Source organism: Calonectris borealis, chromosome 1 (genome assembly GCF_964195595.1).
Source record: "Calonectris borealis chromosome 1, bCalBor7.hap1.2, whole genome shotgun sequence".
NCBI classification, from domain to species: Eukaryota; Metazoa; Chordata; class Aves; order Procellariiformes; family Procellariidae; genus Calonectris; species Calonectris borealis.
Genome location: NC_134312.1, coordinates 174,992,173 through 175,016,424, shown reverse-complemented (window position 1 = coordinate 175,016,424; position 24,252 = coordinate 174,992,173). Strand labels below are relative to the sequence as shown.

Below are 24,252 nucleotides of genomic sequence, written 5' to 3'. Positions count from 1 at the left end.
AAAAGAAGAGGAAAAGGATGTTGTAGGACCACTCCTGGATATCTTTTGCATCCTAGTCTTGCGTTCCAGAATTGGCAAATGTAGGTATCTTGCTTCCTGAGTCAGTGCTCTAACCACTAGGTTTTTATGCCAGACGTGGGCGGCTGCAGCACTGCTGCCGCTGGCGGTCACATTTTTAAATGGAGTGAAGGCTGGTAGGAAGAGGACAGCATGCTCTGGGTTTTAAAACGGGTAGAAATAGGTAAGCTCAGAACAAAGTACTTGATCTCTTATTTTCCACAATGGGAAGTTGGGAACGTAAGCAGGTTGTTTTTTTTTTTCAAACTGTATTTTAATGAACAACTACAGGTCAGAAGCCCAACCTCCAAAGAGAGCAGAGATGACTCACAGCCAAGGACCTAGCAGGTAAGCAGAGCCGGCCCTAGGAAGCTGGTTGCTCTGCCCTTTGAACTTCAGAGCATTTAAATCTGTGTCAACTATACTGTGGGAGTGTTGATGCCTTGTGTAGGTGCTCTGAAACACTGCTGGAGCCAATCACCTATCTCATAACCTCACAATGCCTCCACCAGACCCAAAGCAGCCAATCTGCACCTCGTCTCAAGTGCCTGTGCTGTTATGGTTCATCTTGGTTCTGGGTACCTGCAGTATTTCACGCATGTTGCAAGCATATGGGGACAGCGGAACCTCTACGCCATGCAGTATATGGACAAGGATGTACCTGTTATAGAACTGCATGTACTTGGTAGTTCCTCTCAAGCAAGAGGAAAACCACATTTCATTTTGACTATGCCTTAGTAGTGGCTAAGAATCTTGGAAATGATGTGGTGATACAGACAGCAAGTCATTCAGAAGTGGAAATATTGAGTGCAAAGGGAATCAACCTGTTCAGCTGAGTAAATAATTTTCAGCAAGTAATTTATTATACAACATTATCCTGTTACTCTGCTTTTTAAACTTTTATGAATGAGATTTCATTCATTATTCCAGTTCCTCCTGTGAACTTATTTATAAATGGTTTGACTTTTGGCTCTGATACGCAACTGATCACAGAAATAGCAATGGCCATCAGTTCTTAAGAGAAACACCATGGTGACTTCTGTGTGAAGCAATCTATCTGACAGCATTGTGTGTCCCTGATTTATCACTCAGTATCCCCGCCCTATGCTAAATATTGTCTTTTTAATGCAAATAATTGAGAGAGATATTTTGACAAGACTGAGACTCCTGCCGACTTTTAACGAATACATAAATACAAGCATTTCTTCTCGTGCCTGCCAGCAGCTTCTGGTCATTTCCAGGTTATTTCATTTTTCAGGCTCTGTTTGTAACACTGGAGATTTCTGCCAGCAGCAGGTACTGTAGGATGAGCACTTTTTAGGGCAGCCTTAGGATGAGCACTTTTTAGGGCAGCCTCTGACCTCAGTACCTGCCAGCCTGCTCCACACTGCCCGAGCTTAGTGATACATGCCAGGCAAGAGTGGTTTGGCCGTTGCTGCCTCCTCTGATCCACCTCGGGTCTCTTCCTTATCTTCTGCCTGCCTCAGTTTTCATATTTCCTTGCACCACTGTAACCTGTGGCAACTCAGTATATCCCAGAAGGGTAAATAAATAAATAAAAACATGACCCAAAACTTCATTCTTGACACATCTTTGTTTGTCACGGCTATAACAATGAAGGTGCTCAGCTTGTCTCTGAAACCTGTGACTAGCATTACTTCTGACACACCTCAGGATTAGATGCTATTATCTCAGCCACTGCATTGCTTTACTCCTTGTTTCAGCCTTCAATTCCTTTCATTTTGGCTAGAGTAACTTGTCCTAGTTTCGGCTGGGATAGGGTTAAATTTCTTCCTAGTGCTGTGTTTTGGATTTAGTATGAGGAGAATGTTGATAACACACTGATGTTTTCAGTTGTTGCTAAGTGCCCTCCTAGTCCAAGGAGAGCTCCCGTGCCTACTGACTGAGCTAGGTACACAAGATGGGAGGGAACATAATCAGGACAGCCAGCCCAGCTGGCCAATGGGGTATTCCATACCATGTGACGTCATGCTCAGTATATGAAGGGTAGGCGTGATCCAGGAAGTGCCGATCGCTACTTGGTTATCGGTCAGCGCGGGTGGTGAGCAATTGCATTGTGCATCACTCATTTTGTATATTCTATCATTATTTATTATCATTATTCTCCCTTTTCTGTTCTATTAAACTGTCTTTATCTCAACCCACGAGTTTTTCTCACTCTTACCCTTCCGATTCTCTCCCCGTCCCACTGGGGGGGCGGGGGGTGTGAGTGAGCGGCTGCGTGGTATTTGGCTGCTGCCAGGTTAAACCACGACATAACTTCATATGTGTGCTGGCTTTAAGCTCCGGTTATTCTTTTCCTGATGTGTCCAAAATAGTAACACTCATGTCCTCAGTCACATACACATGGAGAACGACACCTCCCTGGCACACGGGCTCAGTACAAAAAACTCTTCCATATCCATCATCCAGGATATCCATCACTCCTCTTTATCTCCAGCGTAAAAAGAACTTGCTGTGAGAAATGAGGTTGCGGTGGAGTCACTACTAGTGAAAGAGGATTGAACCAATAAAGGGGAAAACCTAGCACAATCTTTTCCCATTGTGCAGGAAAAAGGAAAATGGCAGAAAAAATGTGGGTTGTTTTTTTTTAGATCCTTGTATTCACATGCTCACTCAATTATGCCTTGCTAAACAGTGTTCCCCGCTTAATAGTGCCCTCCTTTGCATGCAGTTTACATACCTGTGACCTACACTTTTTTTGTGTTTTTGCATGCATTGATCTAAACACTCAGGAAACATTTTTCCATAAATCAGTATAAGCACTGCTATTAAGATTTAATTGTGCTGCATGTTTGTCTGTCACAAAATCACAGGAACTGCCTTATGGAAAAGGAAAGATAAAAACTTATCTGATCTAGATAATGAAAAAAGGAGTAATTTTGGCTCAAGTGACAGCAGAGGACAATGCTCTTTCTTTTTCTTATCAGTAAGTCAAGGTGGCAGTTCACTGAGGCAGTTTTGTTGTGGCTTTTTCTGGCAGTGTTCGGCTATTTAATCCGCACTGATGAGTATTTGCTACACCTCTGAATTTCTTAACGCACACAGCTCTGCCTCTGCTTTCTGTGCTGATTTAGAAAGAAAAAACAGAAAAAGCTGAATAACGAATCACTGGGGAAACAGACGCCAAATAGGTGTACAAACTGCTAACTGGGTAGTAGTAATGCATAATGTTATTTATAATTCATTCTTCGGTGTCATGCTCTTCAAGCAATTACACAATACCTGCCACCCTATCAGTAAAACGCATTTCACATATCTAACCACTAATGACTCAAGCTTCACTCTGGAGCAACACATTGTAGTGGATTAAGCATGAGACTAGAAGGCAGACGTCCTGATCCCAGCTCACCCTCTGCTTTGCTGCATGGCCTTGAGCAAGTCACTAACCTGTGGATAATTATAATATTTGAACACACGTGGGACCTGTACAATTTAATTAGTTAATGTTTGCAAAGCACTCCAAAGATAAAAAGTGCTATATGAATTACAATCATACACTATTGTTTTCGGGCATTTTATTCCAAAGCACATTTGTGTAAACATGTTTAGTAATGTAAAATCCCAATAATGGTAAAGTTTGATAACTACCTTGAAATGATTGGCACTTCTTAGAGTAAAATTTAAATTAATTAACAGATTTAATCTATTTTTGAGAAGACAATTATACTAGACAATTCAATATAGACACTGAACTGAAGCTGGGAAACAAGATCTTTGAAAGTTTGCTTGTGATGGATAAAGGTAATAAAAGAGACATACAGAAAGGTATCTATGAACCCATACATGTTACAAATACCTCTCTCGCTGCACCATGCTGGTCCCTAAAATAGCCTAAGTATTGAGTTACTTTTTTTCTTTTTAGCATACAGACTTCTGTTACAGTTTTAAGATTAATCATTAGACCTAATGAAGTTAATGGTAAAACTCCTCTGGACTTTAGCAGACCCAGGATTCCTTGGTTCTTCCAGCTTATTATGCACTTAATTTAAATATTTCTCTTAAAAGGAAAATACTACTCCTAGCAATGATGTGATAAAATACGTATTAAAGAGCAAAGTCTAGCACTTCAAAGTGATTCAGAAGAAGAGAACAGACATCCTAATAACAACGTCTCCTTGCTCTAGATTCATCTACTCAACAGTCAATAGTAACTTACTGTTATAGGGGAGATAGGAAAACATAATTTTGTGTAGACCAAGTGAAAAGCACTTTTATTTTCAAATTAGCTTTCTTCAGGGAACAATTTGACAATATCCCTATCTCCTAACACACTGTCATTTAAGCTATACCGTCCTTTCAAAGCAGGCAGCAATGTCAACGTCTTTGTAGAAGCTGGTTTTGATTTACAGTTGCTGTCCACCTGGCACTTGTTCCTAATGATCGCTGGCTGATGGGAAATCTGTTATTCTGGCAAAAGGCTCTGGGACATATATCAGCAAATTTCCACACCAAAAATCCTAGAATCTCTGTGCAGAATGGCATCCGTCGATTTTACTGCCCAATTGTCAAATTATTAAACTTTTTTTTTGGTAAAATATCACATATGCAAAAAAAGAAAAAAAAAGTAGAAAAAGAAACTTTTTAGAATTGTATAGGTCCATTTGGATTGCTGAAACCAAAGGCTCATAGTTAGTGCCTAAAGAGCAATTCCCAAAGGTATATAGGGCTTTTAAGCTCTTGCAGTAGAATTCCTTAGTACAGCTTTAGGCAGATTAATTTTTATATACAGAGGATTCTGAGAATTGAAATTCTACTAGAATAAAGTTTGTAAAGTGCCATATAAATACACTGTAGAGGAAGTCAGTACTTCTTTAGCAAGTTATCTGAACTGCATGTAGGTAGAAGAAATCACACCTGTAGTAATTGCATAGGCCCAAAATTTACATGTACTGGTTTAGTTTCTTCTTGAGTCACAGACTTCCAGTATGGCCTTAGAAAATCACGTAGAGGGGGTTTCCTCATATATAACTTAAGCAATGTTAAGGTTTATCACTGTCCCTAAGCCATTTGTCCAGGCTCCTTTATAAACACTGGGGAAGGTAGGCACCTCCAAAAGGTAAAGGATCACAACTGATGAGATGACTGGGCCTAGAAGTATGCACATTCTCCACTGAGGAAATCCAAAATACTTGAGCCTAACTTTTAGATCGATTACATTGTGAGAGATGAACCTTGCTGCAAGGATATGTCCAAACGGAACAGTCCAGTACTGCCCAGAGGTTCCCTAAGCTAGCTGAGACACAGCACACCTCTGGCAGCTCAATGGTGCCCTTGGGTCATTCCCAATCCAGCAACACTTTTCACTGCAGAAACCTTTTTTTTTTTTTTGCCACAGGATACATATCTGAGACTGCTGACAAAAAATAAAACAAAACTGGAACAGAAACATCCCTGATGTGGGCATCAACCATAATACAGTGGGGGCATCAACCATAATACAGATGACTGCCTGCCTTACAGGGCTCTACGTCACCAGTGTCTTTCACTCACATATCTGCATACACACCTCTGTAAGTCAGCTCAGTTCGTAGGGTGACTCTCGAGGAGGCTGAGGAGAAGCCCCACGGCATAACAGCCTGTGGGGAGGTAGGAGGCCCACAGGCAGTTCTGCTTTCTGAGTTTGGGATACAATTTCCCCCCAGCAGCGTTGCAGCAACCATGTGATCTTCTGCTCTAAAGCCTTACTGCAAAGGAAAAACGCATCCCAGACTTGGGATAAGAAAAGTGAAATTGAGAAAAAGTGAAAAGTGAAATTGAAACTGATGTATTCCCACGATTTTGCTCTAGACAAATTAACATTCTCCAGTAAAAAAAAATGCTTTATTGAGAAACTCTGGACCAGCTCTAGTCAGTTCTCCATCTGTAAAACCACCATCCAATTGTGTGCCTGTTTTAAAATGAGCATTTGTCCATGGAGCATGGATGTACCAGAGGAGAGAGAAGCAAAGTTCACACAAGTACTGCCAAAACACTCTTGCTTACATTTCTTGGAGACTCGGGACAAAGTATTTTGTCTGTAACTAGAAGAAAAAACTGAGGTGAAAGTTCCCTATAATGAATAGTGCAATGGTAGTAATGACTGCAGCTGAAGCAGCAGAACAGACAATATCAGTGTAGAAAATGAATGGCTGATGGGAACAGTTATAAACCTCAAAGAGATAAAAATCAACCACAGAAGTTGATTTACACTGAAGAAGTGGCGGGAGAAAAAAAGAAATATAAGGAGAAAAATTCAGACTTGAAAAATACATACCAATTTAAGAGAGTACATTGGTACGGTGGCTATGCTGTGGAATTTCTTTTTCACTAGTGCAGTATCCAAAACTATCTTCCACTGTATTGCAATAATAAAAGCCAGCAGAATTTAAAAATAAAGTAAGACGATCACATTTGTATCAATGTATCAATTGCATAACATAGCCAAACACAACAGGGGGTAGAGTCAAAGCCCCTAATCTCATTTTCATACAAGCACTCAGCGGCACCCAGCTCAGCGCAAAGAATTGTTCACGCTAAAGGTCACCACGGTCACATCCAAATGACAAATCACATTTCTATGAATTAACAGCAGCTATAACTACAAGTATTCAGGACTTCCTCTCTGAATTTTCTGTCTCTCCATCATCCCAGAAAAACAAGAAGCTACCTTAAGCATCATCAGTTTATATGCACAGTCCATCTTCTCCCTGACATTGTTTGAAAGAAAAAATGGTTTTGTCAAAGGGGCTCCCTCTGCCTACACCCCCTAAGGAGAAGGAAGTCTAGAGAAAGATGGATTTCTGGATCTTTGGATTTTTACCGATACACTGATCAAAAGTTCATGCTAAAAATCACCCTCCTCTGCCTCTCCCACTTCTGCCCTCAGCCTCTGCAAGGAGGAGATCTCATGTGGTGTGTGTTCCGGGAGAGAGAGCTGCATGTTGTAAAGTAACGTATTTTACTGCGTAAGTGTGCAAGGAAAGAAGGAGATGAATGCCCTGTTCAGGGTTTGCATTACTATGTATTATAGAGGTGGCTCCTGAGCCCCGCTGCATCAAGGCTACCTACAGATGGAAGGGCTGCCAGGCAGAGGGAACAGCACGCTGCCTCCGAGGAGGGCCCTAAAAAAGTTTTACTGGTCTTCTAGGGTTTGACTAATGCCTTCTCCTCCCTTGGCTTCATAAAGATTTCTAGAGCGTATCTGAGATTTGACCCTGAATATATGATGCTATTCTTGCTGTGTAATAAGCATCAGTGGTGTCAGGCATATGGAGGCAAATCTGCTCTTTGTTAGAGAGCTACATGTCAAAATGAGTTTGTAAAACACGCTACAAAAAGGATGAAATGCTGCTTACAATGCAAAGCCCACTGAAATCTACATATTGCTGCAATATTTATTATCAGCCAGAGCATATTATCTGAGATTAATAATTTATTCTTAGTCCGAATTATGGTAAGGCATAGCAACTGCCATAAAGCAGCATTGTCACATAAAGAAATTTCACCAAAGTACCCTGCTTGAAATAATGACTTTGTTTATCTATAACTTTACATTATTGATCGGGTTTGCTGAGCTGAAGAATGACTATGAAGTCATTCCAAAAGAACTACTGAGAAGTCTAGAAGCTCAGCCAATATAAAGCTAGCAGCAAGAAGGCAATTTTACAAATATGCAAGCAAATTACATTATGTTTAAGTAAATAAGAACTAATGCCAAACACGTGGCTCATAGTGTTTGATTGTCACAATTTTTACTGATAAGGATTTTTTTCTTCTAAGACTATAGTGGACCTGAAACAAAGCAGCAACACAGGAGGATGCCTTCCAGTTTTAGAGGACATGAAAAGCAAAGCTTTCCCATAGGCATTCCAGACTGTCCTATAACCCAGCCAGGTAAGGGAAATTTCCAAGACAAAAAGCTTAAAAACAGATGTATTAAAAAACCAGTTCCTCCCCAAACACTGACTAGTTGATTTTCTCCAGCTCATGGTTAAAACCTTGGCATTGCTAACCCCACCTGGCAGATTCAGATCCAAGGGCAGATGTCGGAGCATTCACCATCGTCCTGTCATTCCCAGCTTCGGCACGCTGACTCCCCAGTCAGGCACCGTGGATTGCCTTACCCTCACCTCACACCAGAGATCTGCAGTGCTGACACGTGTGTCCCAGGCAGCTGTCTGCACCGCCTGCAGTCAATGGAGAGGAACAGGCGCTCATGGGCTTGAGTCCCTCTCTCTCCCTAAATTAGACAGCTAGAATAGGTCAAAAGAATTACCGTCTGGACACACCAACTGCTATCTGGCCCATATGCAGGGAGGTGAGATAACTAGCTCAGATGCAGATACCTACATTGCAGATGTCTGTCTATGCAAGAAGAAGCCTGAACCCCACAGACAGCACACAGGGAAAGTCAGGAGCCTCACCAAGGCAATGCCCCACAGCCCCACACATTGCGTGAGGGGCTGCACAGGGCTCAACCAAAGCAAATACCTACCACAGAGTATTTGAAATCCCTTTCTGCTCCTGGACAATAGGTGGCAATAAGCAAATATATATACATACATATATATATTTATAATACTTATGCAGAATAATTTAAAACATGTCTGAAAACCAACCAGAAAAAGGTCAACTGTTGTCTCGCACCTGCCACCAGCATCTACAAACTAGGCTTGGTATTTCATTTAACAAAGACAAGATTGCACAACAGCAATCTGGTATTGAAGGAAAGGATGCTGCCATCCCTTTGGAGGTGCCATGCTGTACTTCCCAGCCAGTATCCCACATGAAGAGAAGACTCTCTCTCAGCAAGAAGTTGTTTTTTGTTGTTAGCTGTATAACGATTCACAAGAGCGAGCTTACAAGCTCACTTAAGAAAGAACGCACTCTACGGGACAGTCTTCTAGACTCTGAGGTCCAGCCTACCTCACGTAGGCACTTGGCTTAGACCTATGCTTTACTGCCCACTGAAGCAATCTTTCTATGCATGCCTCTACGCTGCCCAGTTATTCAGCAGAACAGTAGGTGCCTTTCCATATCCTCAGAGGAAATTCCTGTCTGCTAAGTTTAGACGCTGAAATTGAGCACACAGGATCTCCCTTTGGAAGGCTTCAAAGGCACTTTCCTCTCTGGAACAAGGCTATGTAGAATGCGGGCTTTTATTATCAGTGGACTGCTTTGCTAAACGTCTAATATTAAGGTACATGTTAGATGACTAAACTAAGAATAGAGCCCGCCTGTAAGGCACTATATTATAGACCAAGAAAGAAATGGATTGAGTGGAGTCAGTATAATGTGCTAACATCTCTTTTCAGCTCAGCTATATATGTTGTGTCTGTGACTGAGAATGAAGTAAAAAAGAAGACAAATTGCAGATCACAGTCAAATTAGATTTTCCTAATGGGGCTTTTAAAATAAACTAACAGATTACTGTTTAAATAAAACCTTTAACAAGGATGAGTTGATGTTATATTATTAAATTTCTTAATTTAATTCTCAAGCTCCAGAGCCAGCCAAGTAATATGCAACACATTTACCTTCACGAACTGTGGAATGCATTGTGGAAAAGCTAAAAAAGCTTTTAATGGTTTGACCAAGCCTCTAAATGTTCAAGCAGTATCAATCACAGAGAATAGTATCTGCCTGCCAGTCGTATGTTAGAAGTATGTGCTAGCACCCCATGCTTCCTCTTTTCATTAATTAGACAGAACCTTTTAGTGCAAAATCATGACGGTTGTTTTATTTTTCTGGCTTATTACGTGTGCTATAAACTGAGAAAAAAATACTTAGCACTTCAGGGCCCGGTGTTGTAACTAGCGAATTCAAAATATGTGTGAGGCCTGTCTATCAAGCAATAGTGTCACTGGTGAAGAAACCTTGCCTTCCTTTATCACCGTCAGAAGAGGAGGATGCTAATTACAGTGAGAGCCAACACCTTGCCTTGCTCATAGAGAACTCCCTCTCTGCTTAAGGGGAATACAGGTTTGAGGTTATACAGTTTGACTAGAAAATGAATTAGTGGATGTCTGGTGAAAACCCCAAAAAAGTAGTTCTCCTTCAAACACGGCTTAGTTTCCTCTAAGCAAACAGGGCATTGCTTTGGAAACATCAGTGCTTTTGGCTACTGATGGCCAGGAAAACAGAGCAAAACGAAGTACTTTTAGATAAGACGTTTAAAATGCATCTATAATAAATTATATAATAACAATGTCTAATGGCCTTTATTATATGCCTTCCTATTTAATAACGTCCAGAATGCCCATATTTTGAACCTCTCAGATAAAGTAATGTGTTTTGTGGGTCTAGCACAGGCTTCAGTGCCTGGAGGCTCTAGTTCTATTTCCAGCTCTGCTTCAGACCTACAGGGTGACCTTTACGCATAACCTCATTTTCCTCACCTATAAAATGGGGCTATTAATACTTATTTACCTCACAGTTGGTTCCCTTCCAGCTACTATAGCGACTGGGCAAGCTCATGCATCTACAGAATTGCTAATGTTCATGATAATCTTTTTCTTTTTTTTAAACAAGCAATACAGACATTACATTAAGAAATTATTTGTCCATCCAGTGAGTAAAAGTACACAGAAAAATAATACCAATGGAAAAAGTGTTCAAAGCCCCTCGCCAATTTCCTCTCAATGACACTGTCCTTCAGGAGAAATGTAGGTAGTTCTCATTTGACAGCAACTAGAAGAAACTTCCTGATGCTGCTTTCAGTCAAGAAAAAATTTCATGTTTTTTGAGTGAAAGTCTAACCTGGTCTCCCTTTGGAGACTTTGCAAGCTTTGCAAGTAAATAAAGGGGAAGAAACAATTTCAATTTGGAACTTTACCTAATAATGAGGACGGAGAGAAAGAAAGGAAAAGAGAATCAGAGAGAGATGAGAGATACAGACATCTCTTTCTAAAGGGAACGAAGCTACACAGAAGAGATGCCGGCAGGTATGCCGGCCTGCAGCTGGGGGGACACTCCGGCGGCGCTGCCGAGGGCCGGTTCCTCCATCGGCCAGGGAGCACCTCGGCAACACTCATCTCGCTCTGGGAATCTGATACTTACTCTTGTACTGCTCTGGCTATGGAGAGCGCTGTAGATCCAGTTTCATTAACGCTATCTAAGGTCACATTTGGCAGGTCGTCATCATCACTGTCACTTTTAATTTGTCTGGGAGATAGGCCTCGGGGGTCCATTTGTGCTGGAAAGAGACATATAATGGATTAATATGAGCGTGCTGAAATTAATCTCATCCCAGAACAACATCAGGGCGCACAACACATCTGCTCGCTCAGGCCGGACGGCACCGCTTGTGCTGAGCTTCCCAAACCGGGTGATGGATTCGCAAAGGCATCTAGCAGCGCTACAGCACAAGCACTTCCAGCAGCATGCAGGTGTGCGAACACACACAGGCTACACCAACGCATTCAGCGGACCTGAAATAAAACTGCACATACAATATTCGTCAAAAACTCAATTTACCCTCAAGTTACTTAGTCTGGATGACTTCAGAAAGCAAAGAGAAAGGGCTATGTCTGCTTTGCACAACGCAGCACACTTGAGAGTAAATTTTACAGCAAAATTTCAGGAGCAATCTTTGATTATTTCGACTGTTCATCATGAGATACCAGGCTGAGACGCATGCCACTCCAGTTAACTACAAGTTAGGTGTCAAAAAACCCTCAGTTGTACTGATTGCTGACTCAGTTCAACACCAGTGTCAACCTCTGAAGGAGCCTTCCCTCCACATCATTACACGTGGCAAAGCTGTGGCATGCAACTTCTCACAGGCAACTAACTTTCTGGTGACTGATGGCGGGTAGGCTTAGGCAGGTTTTTTTGAAAAGTCACATAGTCTCAGCCGAACAGCCGAAAATCAGGAATTGCAGGATTGTTTTGTCCATCCACAGCTTACAATATCCTTACTGTATGGCAATGTACTGGGTGCAGGTGCCCAGGCGCTGGCAGGGGCTGCAGGGCAGCCTCTGTGAGGAGCGGCCGGGGCTGCCCCGTGCCGGACACAGCCGGTTCCAGCCGGCTCCGACCCACCCCCCACAGGGCACGGCCGAGCCCCGCAGCCACCGTGCTGGCGCCTCAGGGAAAACGTCCTTAAGAAAGGGCAAAAAAAATGCCACACAGGCAGAGTGAGGAAGAAAGTGTGAAAAACAGCCCTGCAGACACCAAGGTGAGAGGGGAAGGAGAGGAGGACGTGCTGCTCCACGGTGGAGCAGAGATTCCCCTTCACCTGAAGAGACCACGGTGGAGCAGGGGAACAGCATGAGAAGGAACAGCAGAGAGGAGCTGTTATGGACTGACCACAGCTCCCACTCCCCATCCCCCTGAATGAAGGAGTGAAGTTGAGCCCGGGAAAAAGGGGGCAGTAAATTAAATTAATATTCCCCAAGTCAAGTCTGTTTCGCCCGTGACAGTAATTGGTGAGTGATCTCCCTGTCTTTATCTCAACCCATGAGCTCTTCCACCTTATTTCCACCCCGCCCCGTTGAGGAGAGAGAGTGTGAGAGCGGCTGGTTGGGCGTCTGGCGGCCAGCCAAGATAAACCCACCAGAGCTACGTTTTGTGCCAAAAAGAGATGGGAAAGGAAAGGAGAGCAGAAAGATAGGCTACCTGCCTTCCCTCTTAGCCTGGCTGCTGCCCTGCAAAGGGAAGTAAGCACAACCCGCACACGGGCAGGGGGAGGAAACCAAGAAACAGGTGTGAGGAGGACTACGGGGCACAAGTGTGACCTGGGATAGTCCTGAGAGGAACTGGGGGTTGCTTGTGTCAGGGGACAGAGCCAGAGACAAACTTCAGAGGTGATATAAAGAAAGAGACATTCCTCCTCACCCATGAAATACCATGTAGGATTAGTAAGTGCTGAGAGACACCGAAAGCAGCTGGAGTAGAGAGCAAAGCTGGAGAGATGCCTGACCCTGCAAGGGAGGAGCGGGAAGGGGAAGACAGGCAAAAAGATTTGTTTAAGTATGTGTTTGTTTTGTTTGGCCAGGTGAAATAGTGGTATCCAAGATTATTTGTTTAAAAAGCTAACTATTGAGTTTGTTAGCTTGTGCTCTTCTGTATTGCAGCGTGAGAGATAGGACACTTTCTGGGTCTTGCGACGTGCTTTGCAAGAAAGGTAGCTGTCATTCCCACTCAGCTCTGGCTAACCACAGCCCTGGACAACAGGTATCACAGGCTCCCTTTAGAGATCATGAACAGTTCAGTGGGCCTGCAGCTAGACAGCAGCTCCAAAAGTCACCGTTAAATTTCCCATTTCACCATGTTTCTTATGTTACCGTGTTCACTGACTCTAGAAGAGGGACTGAGTTACACTGAAGAATGGGAGGGCTGTAGAACTCCAGGAGCTGTGCAGCCATAAAAGTTGCACTGATGGATAGCTGGGCTCTTGAAAAGAAAGCCCTCCCCAGATGAGAGACGACTCGAGGGAAAGTTTGTCTTAAATTTTAATTTATGTCTTAGCTGTGAACTACCTCTGACTAAAAGAACAGTGAGTGCTTATAACTACCCTTCAGCTGCATTTTTTTTTATGCTAAAGAACTTCATAAAGAAAATACTATTAAAATATGTTCAGCAAGCTGATGCAACAACCTCTTCTGGAAGCACAGTGCATTTACAGATGCACAGTGTGACTTGTACTAGCTTTCTGCTAGTTTAGGTGCCTCAGTAATACTGGCTACATTTGGACTGCTTATTATTTCTTCATGTGTGGTAAAGAAACACCTTTTGCTTATCAAAGCAAAGACTGTTGACAATGAACAATGATCTGCATGAGACAAACGTACAGCAACTTAGAAATTGTTCAAAACACTTGTTTTAGGTAGAATGAGCACCATTCTGGCTGTGCTTCTTAAAATCATGACTTACACGTGATGGTATTCAATGTGTACCTGAGCATTAAGGATAATCTAGTATCTGATTTAAGAGCAACTGAACCATCTAGCCATGATTTAGCCCCAGAAAACTATTTGGAAAGAAGTGCTATTTCTGAGGATGCCTTGTTCCCTCGTGTTCCTTCTTAAAAGCAACTTTAAGTATGAGATTATTATTACTTACTTCATTACTTCTTCAGTTTTTTTTAAAGTGAATCTCGTTACAAGAAGTTATACATTTGTATCTGCCTGATATTTAAATGCTGCTTTTGTGAAAGCTAATGTTTGTAAATAAAATTAAAATTGTAACAAAAAACTATGTATGCAATACTTTTTATTAACAGTGGCTTAATCTGATTTACACTACAGCAAAAGTTTTAAGTAGCTAGCTCAGAAACTTTCTTAATATTTAAACCTAAGACTAACTTGAAATTACGTTACAGAATTTAGTCTGTAATACAGTTATTATACATGAATTTTGATCTCTTAAGTGTGAATACACCTACATAAAAAGAGACAGTATAAATGTGTATGAAAAATCTTATGTACTTTTGCTCCTTATAAGACACACTGTTTCATTATTATTGCAGATTGCCAGCTCTTAAGATATTATTGAGACTCCGATGATATTTGGTGTTGGTTTTAGATTACCAGAGGAATGTGCTAGGATGAAAACTCTCAGTTACATTGAAACGCTACCTTCTTTTTGTTTCTGCTCGGCGAGGTAAACCCTACTCTGTGTACTCTTAACACAGCCATGAAGTTGCCAATGGGGTTGTGCTTTTGCACCCCACTGGGCACGGTTTGCCCCACCAGACACCAATGTTTGAGCACATCACAAGGTGCTGTGACACTTGAGCATGGTGAGAACAAAAGACAAGGAACGGAAATGTATCAGTGGGCAAATTCAAAGGTGGGCAATTCAAGAACATTTTTTGTTATATTTTTGCAGTGAACCTAACTAAAGACGATAATTAAACTAGAGAACGATCTAGGGATTATTCCCTTATTTTTTAACATCGGCCCACATAGATACCCTTTTTTGTCCCCTCCTCCATTTGTGACCTCTTCTCAGCTTGCAGACTTGGGTGGCCGAGGCGCTGGGGAGCTGAGGTGACTACCAGGAGGCCAAACTTCACCACTGCCAGCTGGTGTAAATTGCCCTGTTTTCTCATCAGCATGGCTGCAGCTGCTGTGAGGAAAAACAGCCTTTAAAGCTATTCTCCTCCCCCAAATGAGCCATGTGAATAACCAACTGGCCGAAAGCCTAACAGATATCTCCTCCTCACCACTCACTACAGTGTGCAAACTGCAGTACAGGATTTTTATACATTCAGAGTTCATGACTCCTACTAATGTCAACAGCTTTGACTTTCTCTTGGACATCTAAGAACAACTGTCGGAACTGCTGGCACCAAGTTTTATAAATACCAGCAGCAGTTCATAAACACTGAATTAAGAGTAATTGTTGGCCTAACGAACATCAAACTGGAAAGAATGAAGAGATACAGGCAAGAGATAATTTAGCAAATGAGATGAAAAGGTGGAGGACAAGTGAGTAATGGAATGCAATTAGCAAGCAAGGTGGAGGAGAGACCACAAAACATGCCAGTGCATTTTAACCTCCCTTCGTGCTGTACCTTGCTCTGACGACCAAGCTTTTCCTTGAACTTAGGACCATGGGTCCAGAAGGAACCAGCTGGGTCACTGAATCAAGTCCTCCCTATCACAGACAGACACATTTCACTAATAAAGTTCAAGCCTTAAAAATGAGCTGGTTTTCTTGCCCTTGCTACTCCTCTTGAAAGGCAAGATTTGTCTGACAGAGCTATCCAGTGGTTTTGTGAAGTGTGAATGAGGCTAAGGTGAGACAAGCAAAAAGAAACGAGTCAGAGACTGCTTTCTTAGGACAAAGGTGTCATTGAAAGAGTGCACAGGAGCTACAGCAGCAAGCTGTTAGCACTCCATGCTGAAAAGACTGGCGAGCCAGGGGAGTTATTTAAGAATGTCTGCAAGTGCTGAAGGCTGCAACCGGCCACGTTGCTTTCCATCCTTGTTAGCCTCAAGAAACAATGATCCTTTTTGCCAAAGAAAGTACAGAGAATTGCTCTTGATGCATGTACATACATGCAATCACTTCTCAATGGCCCCTTTGCCAAACTGTACCAAAAAGGAGTTTCCCTTTGGGCAGTATGAGCGAATTCACTCTCCGCACTTGTTTTAAGGTAAGATGTGCAAATGGGTCTCACATATCAGCCTGTAAATACTCCAGAACTTGGTCTACCATCATTAGCATTGTATCTGCCAACTGTCAGTTGCCAGTAGGAAAAAATCTAATCTGGATCAGATATAAGCTTGCTTCTATTTCTATCAAACTAAACAGTTTTTGGCTTTAAAATTTATGCTGGTTGTGCGGGGCCAGACAATACCTGATCCTGTTTCTCAGGACAACATTGCCCCTTCTGCAATGCTGGAACAGATTTAAACTTGCACAGCAACTTTCTAATGAGCACTGATTGAATTTGTGCTTTCTGGCACTTGGCTGAGTCAGGTACAGGATTAGCCATGTCATGGAAGCAAAACCTCCGGGAAGGATCCAGCCCGCCAGCTGCTAAGGGCAGACGAACCCCTCGGAACAGAGCGCAGCCTCCACCTTCCCAGGGGAACAACCTGAGCACAGGGCCATGCCATCAGGGTATTTTTCTCCTTCTCCACTCTCTAAACTGGTGCTCCTGTCCACATGGGGGCATCTCTTAGGAATTGGGGACTGTGGATTTAAATCTCTCCAGGCTGACAAGAGCCCAGCACACCTCCTCTCACTTCTCACACATGTGCTGGCGTTACTAGGTTGGTAGGTAAATGCTATTCCATCTGTCATATTTGGGCCTCACCCGAATATGTCCTAATCGCTTTGCTTCTTTCCAGTGATTATTTAGGGATACGCAGCTCAAGTGCTCTCACCTGGCTGGGCAAGGCCAAGCGCCATCAGAAATCCTGCAGTTGGATGCCTGTAGATGGCCTGAATCTGGGCCCTTCTTGGCATGAGAAGGGCCATTCACTAACAGACTGCTATCACCGCTGGCAGTTTTCAGTTACCACAACCTGATTTATCTTCTCCAGTCAAATTTCCTGTGAGTGAAAGGGATGAAAATTCATCCCATCAGTAGGCTCACGAAGACCCACTAGAAGTAATTTCATGCCTACACACTATCTTTGTTTTAAAGGCAAATATGAGTCCCTTGGGTTAAAGACGAATGAAATATTTAAGAGCAGGAGAAAACTAAGTAACCACCAGGAGTTCTGCCTCTCTTTATAGTTAAACCATGTAGTATTAACTAATGCCGAAATGCCTCATTATGAGATGATGCTTGCTGGTGTGAAAGCAGAGAGAGAAAATTTCAGCAGCCTGAAATATTGAAGCCCCCGTCTCACTTTATCTTAAAACCTCAGTTTTCTGCATTAAATTAACTTCTCTGCTAATAACTTTGTAAACATACATACATGTAGGCCTGCTGATACACCACATCATAATAAAAACTGAGTCATGCTTAGTTGCTCTCTTAAAATAATTCAAAATCTATTCCTGCTTTTTGAAAGGATTTCCAAGTTCAGAGTCCATTTGCTTTTGTTTCACATATTAAAGTCCCCACCCTGTTTATTCTGAAGGATGCCTAATATTCAACCCGCTAATCGAAATGATTGCTCATGACGGGATTTGCAAGTGGCCCTGACATCCACCCACTAGGCTTGCCAGCCACAAGCAGTGTTACGCAGGTCTGAAGTGGGGAGAGGAACACCAAGGCCCGTGCTAGGTGAGACATCAGCCTGGATGGTGGGGAGGCTGCTCTGGGCTTGCTAGCTTTGATCCACACCTGGGTGATGTGTTTGCTCTCGCAAACATAGCCACAGATTTTTATTGCAATGGAAATTTAAATTATGCAGAAACGTGAGGTACCTCAAATAAGCCAGAAAGAGTCATGCTTGCTGTTGCCAAATGTCTTAGAAACTCCTCTCCAGGTGCTTCCAGTGCATGCTGGCATACAGCAGCTAAAAGAAGATTATCTCTAGCTGTAAGCAACGGTCGCTTTGCACTAACCTCCATTAGGAATGGAAAACCAAATACTACCCGACACCCCAAAATTTACACTTACAAGAATCTCATTAGTACTGCTGTTACACACAAGTGTGTCCATGTGTCTGTAGAGCTGGAAGGACTGAAGTAAGAAAGTGACATTTGCTGCCAAACTCCCAGAAGGATGGTATTGGAAAATATGGTTAAAAAAATTACATTACACTTGTGCTTTAGCACAATATGCTACAATCTGTCAGCGTCAGAAACACTGTGAAAGTTGTAGTCTGAACCTAATAATAATAATCTGCCACTCACAATAACCCCATGACCCAATGGCACCTAACTGACATTCCATCAGCCCCCATCCTCTCTCAGAGCCCTGCACATCAGGAGCTGGGTGACACTGGGAGGGGAGGGAAGAGCCTCTCACCTCCTGTTTTCAGACAACTGCATTGCAAATACAACTGCCCCAACCGTCCCAGTTGCCATCTACCACAGCCAGCAGAGGTAGATGGGTGCCTTCAGGGGTGCTGAGCCCACCCACCTCTGTGGACTGCACGGGGAATTCGGTCGTGTGAGCCCCCCTCCCTTCTCTTGACGGTGCTGGGGTACCAGCCCTGGCAGAGCAAAGTGGCTCAGTACCCTGTTGAGCCATTGCGGACCCACTCCTTGCTGGGAAGGGGCGGAGAGGAGCCTTGCTACATGACTCCGTCATGCCTTGGTTTTCTGGGAAAGGAGCAAAAGTGTCTGGGAGATCTCAGTAAGCACCTGAAGATGGGACAAGAGCAACAGCACTGCACAGCCTCGCTTGCTCCCACTCCCTCCCCATAGAGGGAGAGATGCCATAGAGGCATCTCGGTCCCCAGCAGCGACGCTGAAGAAAATGATCTTTGGCCGCAGGGCCCTAGTGGGCAAATTTGGAAGAGGAGTAATTCACAGGGGGACACAGTAATCATCATTAAAACCAATAATCTGCCAACAGTTATGAATACTGAAGTGTCTAAACCATAAGTTTGGTCTCTACATTTGGCATATGACACAATTCCGTACCTGAAATATCGCAAGAAGTAAACTGCTGGCCAACAGTGACTTTTGCTTTTTCTTAAACTGCCACTGTTTCAAATACCTCTGATAAAAAACCGCATCTGGGTGGACCAAACGCCAAGTAGAGGGACCAACTCATCTCCATCCTTCTCATTTACTCTTGGAAAATAGGTTTTACAACTGTGCAACCCCAGCCTCATGCTGTAGCTTGACGTCTGTCTCCAGACCACGAGCAGACATGAGCGAACATCCCCCTTCTTGGCAGGTTTACAGAGAACAGGGGACCAACACCGAGCCCCCCAGCAGGATAACATCACAGATGCCACTGCGCATTTTGAATGGTGGAAGCAACACTTCCCGATGCAGACTTACAAGAGCTATTTGCAACGAAGCTCTCAGAGAGTAAGTGTTATACTCGGGTTTACTTAACGTGTTTTAGGAAACCAAATCCTGGCTTTATGGACCTAACAAATGCACTCATTGTGGGAATGGTGGCATTCATGATTTTCTCCTCCTAAGCTGGTCCATACTATATGAAGCACATATATGGCATCTTTCTTCCTATTTAAAGTTCATTATAAGCACTTTATGCGTTGGAAAACACTCTGAGCGCACCTATCAGATTTTCAATCAAAACAGCTTGGTGTCTGGTAGGGGCAGCAGAATTGGTCGATTTATTTCATAAAACTTTATGTACAAAGCAGCAGTATCCATGAACTTAATGATCAGAATATAGAGTCTACAGGGGTAATTTTTATTACAATTTATAGCAAGATTACCCATACTCCACAGTTTTCAGATTTTATTGAGATTTTATGGGCCTATACGGCTAGAGCAGTTAACTGCACCCAACATAGCTATGGTTCACAGAGAATGGGAATTGGCACTGAACACACAGTGTAACTAATCTACCAGAGAATATTAATTGCTACAATCCAATCAAAGGCAATATTTAAAATCATTTCACCAGTCAAATAATTTGCCATAAACCTGTAAAAGAATAGCTGTGTGGAGAAATAGACAGGTGAGAGTGATTGCATGGATGTAATATATGCACATATTTAAGCATCTCTGTCATTGGGTTGTATACATAAACATACAACACTATTTTTTTAAGCAAAGGACTTTTCTCTTTCTAAGCTACTTGAATGCCAGGAGACCTCATCTACACAAAAAACAAAGTACTCAGACTACTGAGATTTATATCTCACTGAGCATCCAATATACAAATACTCTATCACCAAAAGTAAACAGGGAAAACAGTAAGGACAGAGTATATTTAATATTAAATAAAATATTGCAAAGCCACTACAAAATGGTAGCAGATTGCAATTTACACACTGCAACAGTCTAGAGATATTTTAGACACAAGAAAGTTTCCAGCAGGTTGGTCCAAGGCAAGGATGAAATAAATAAGAAGTTTTATGCATATGTTTCCACTGGATCCAAATTTGTGGGATAAAAGGAACTAGATCAAAGCTCAGCCCTGGTGAGAGTACAGAGCTGAAGGACCAGAAGCATTCTTTGCATGGAATAAAAGGAATTAACAGCTTCCAAAAGGTGCAGGGACTCAGGATATGTCGAAATGGACTTCCTCATCCTCCTTATGCTGGGCTTCACAAATAAAGTTGGAATAGACATCTACCTCATTCCCCTCCCCAAATCTGCTCCTACTTAAAAACATACATGATGTTGAATCCACTGTTAATCTTAGAAGAGCATGTGCTTCTATAGAGGAAGACTCACTAGTGAGTCACAAGAAATATGACTTTTCTGAAGATTTAAGTAGAAGACTGTTTATGGGACTCCCTGTAGTCAACCCAAGCTACTTTGTCTTCAAGCAACCTCCTTCTCAATTTCAAATACCACAGCATGTCTTGTAACCGGTGTTTTAACTCTCCATGCTGGCAAGAATTACTATTTACTCTAGTTCTTAAATATATGCACCATCTCCAGTAACACAGGTCCCACCCTGAACGCAAGCCTCTCCTCTGCCTGCTTCTCTTCCTGGCTAGCCATTGCCAACCTGCTTCTCCTTTCCAAGAACCACTAATATTTCTTCCAGACGAACCAAGCAAACAGGGAAGAGAGACTGAACATTTTGGGGGGCAGGAGGGTGGAGGTGGACAGGGTGGAATACGTACAGTCGCAAAATATTTTTGTGTAACAACAAAAAAATTACAGCTAAAGTAGAAACTCTCCGCCTCAATGCAACTCAAATCCAAAATAATCATCTACTAAAACGTAGAAAGGATAATCACTTCACATGCATAAAAAAGGCAACACTACTGGTTTTAATTAAGAGTCTCTTCCATAGCATAATTTATACAAACAGACCATATAATCTGACCTTTAAACATATGGAACGGTTCTCTAAATTTCTAACTTTGTACTACAAATTGCATTTACTTTTGTGGAATAAACTTTACAGTAGGCAGAAATAACAGGCTGTACTTTAAAAAAAAACAAGGGCAGTGGATAATGTAATCTAGTGGATAATGTTTTAAGTCGCAGAAAAATCTGTAGCAAAAGGTACTGTATTTACTACTTATTAATGTATGTACAGCAAGGAATATGGCATGTGAAAAGACACAATCTATGTATTTCTGCTAGGTCTATACACAGACATAGTAATATAAAAATAGTCCATGCCAATGTCATTACGGATGTTTATGTACACGGGATGCGGATGAAGTTCAGTTGGCAAATTTAAATTTATAATGTTCTGACTGGTAGATTTTGCAAGTGGTTGTGTCTTCTGAAAACTTTAAAACCCGTAAGAGTGAGAACCCAAAAACTTGAACCAAAAACCCCAGAAATATCAAAGTTGCACAGGTCCTTGGTGCACCATCACCAGGAGGGAGCTTCTAAAAGGCCCTTCAATGAATGGAGTAACTCTTCTGAACTACAGAAAACAATTTTTAAGGATATTATCTTTGGCAAAACTTGCTGCTAGAGGGACATGATTTGCCAGTAGTATTCGTGGATATCTTCCGAAAGCAAAGCAGTGGACTCAGGCTAATGGGACCAGAGTTTGTAGGGGAACGTGTTGCTGCCGTAGCAGGCTCTTTCACTCCCACCAGTCTGAGCCTCTCCTTGTTCCCCTTCACCCTGCCCAGATCTCTTTCCTACCCTCCTTTTGCTTCCTCCCCCTTCCTCTGTCTCCAACCCTTTCCCACTTTTCCTCCTGGACGTGTTCACAAATCCGTAGCCATCTCCCCACCTCCCCTTCCCCCCACCGCCTTCCATCCTGCCCCTCTTCCCACTGCGCAGCCCCTTCCAACCTCCTCCTTGCCTCTTCCCAGCCACAATTTTTTTTTGCTTTATCCTTTAAGGCGACTCATATTTTTTTCAGATCTCCAAACTTGGCTTAGTTTCCGCATGTGCTTATAAAGACAAAAAAAGGACAATGGTCCAAACTGAACTGGAGGTTCATGGCACAAAACCACAGAGGTTCTAGAGTTTTTCACCAAAAAAAGCTGGAATAAATTTTTCAACATGGAAAATGCTACATTTTTTTCTCTACACTCAGTCCCAGGAAGAGTGGTATAGCTTTTTCTTGAAACTTTCCTCAAAAAGAAAGAAAAAAAGAAAAAAGAAATAGCCTGAGTCAGACATACAGCATGGAAAATGTTAGCCTAGATGGTAAACATATAGACAGACTTTGAGTAACCGAAGACAGGGTTTTAATGGAAACCATCAGGCAACCTTATCTATAGGTGCTGCTACCTGCTGTGCCCCTAATTACACCTTTTAGCAATCCTCACCATTGCTGAACAGGGAGAAAAAAAGGCAAGGAAAGAGTTTTTCGTGGGATTTTAATGCTCTGGAATACTTTAATGTATAATAATGTCTAGTGGTCACCACCTACTCCATGCAGAAAAAAATCAAGTGCTTTTGACAACAGTGGTGACCGCTGAAGGAAGTGAACTTCATCTCTTTGCCACGTTGTAGGGGCTGGCAGAGGGTGCAGCCTGGACCTGTGGTGCCCAGGGGGACTTGTGCCTGGCTCCCATCCCCTCTGTGCCCCGACAGCCCTAACACATTACTACGTTTTGTGCATATGAAATAGCATGAGGATTAGGTTGTAGGGGGCAACCTACACAGCTGGGCTGGCGGTGCAGGGGCAGCACACAGAGACCCCCACTTTGGGGTCTCCCTGGGGTGCCTCCTCCCCAGCGGGTGCATCAGGGAGATGGCAGAAGGGGAAGGTCCACGGTCGGCAGGGCAGTCTGCATGTAACCATGTTGAGTATGTGCGCATGTCAGTGTTGTGGGATTACAGAACAGTGTTAGAAATTTGTAGGAATTTAGTAAGATTTTGTAAATGGCTCATGTTGTATTACCGATGTTGAACATATCGTCCACTGATTACCTTCTAATTATGTGTTGTTAATAAATTCTTAAAAATGCTTCGATCCTGATTTTGATTTACGCTAGGTGAACTGAGAGGTTTATATCCTGCAAAAAGCATCAATCTGACAGAAGGGTGCTTTTGTAGCCTGATACCCCTGGCTCCCATTGCCCCCCCTTGGGGTATAGCACGTGGCACAGGACCTGACGGGATGCTGCCGGGATGCTGCCGGCAGCTCATATATACATGAGCTAATTCTCTGCAAACCCATCTGGTTTTCAATGGTGCAGAAAGGGTTTGATTTAACAGGAAACCTTATAAGTAAAAAATAGGAGAGAGGAGGCAGGACAGAGAGCAGAAACGAGCAGCACATTGGGAGGCAGAAAAGGAGATCTGAGACTCTCCTGAAGGAAGGTGCGACAGAACGCCAGGATGAATGACGCCATGGAGAAGGACGCGCAGCAGCAGAAGAGATGACGACAGTACGGGTTAGAAATATTAACAGATAAGGAGGGAGAGATGAAGCAGAGCTGCTGAAAATGGCACTCAAAGAACAGTCAGCAAGATGGGAAGCACTAGAAAAAATGGAAAAATAGAAAAAGAGGGGAAAACAGAAGAGGAGGTAGTGATTTCTTGTGCTGGAGGGAAGAGAGAATTCAAACGGAACATGAAGAAAGAAGTATTTGCTTGAACTGCCTAGAAAAGCAGCCACTGGGAGGACAGTTTTGTCTGAGAGAGAGGAAGGTGGACTGTATGGTTCCTGGGAAGCATCAGAGGAAGCAGAAAGCCACCCGAGCAAAATGCCTGGAGGCAGGATTAGAGGGATGGTGGTGGCCAGAGAAG

The 24,252-nt window shown here is 42.8% G+C and overlaps 1 protein-coding gene across 8 annotated transcripts in view; it reads right to left on the bottom strand.

Annotated features, from left to right (window-relative positions):
• The window catches only part of KLF12 (KLF transcription factor 12), a 253,663-nt gene that overhangs the window by 63,393 nt on the left and 166,018 nt on the right, over positions 1-24,252 (bottom strand). For all 8 annotated transcript variants that reach the window (XM_075139016.1, XM_075139048.1, XM_075139005.1 and 5 more), the window contains exon 5: positions 11,119-11,254. In XM_075139016.1, the coding sequence (XP_074995117.1) occupies positions 11,119-11,254 (136 nt within the window). The remainder of the gene's footprint in view (positions 1-11,118; positions 11,255-24,252) is intronic.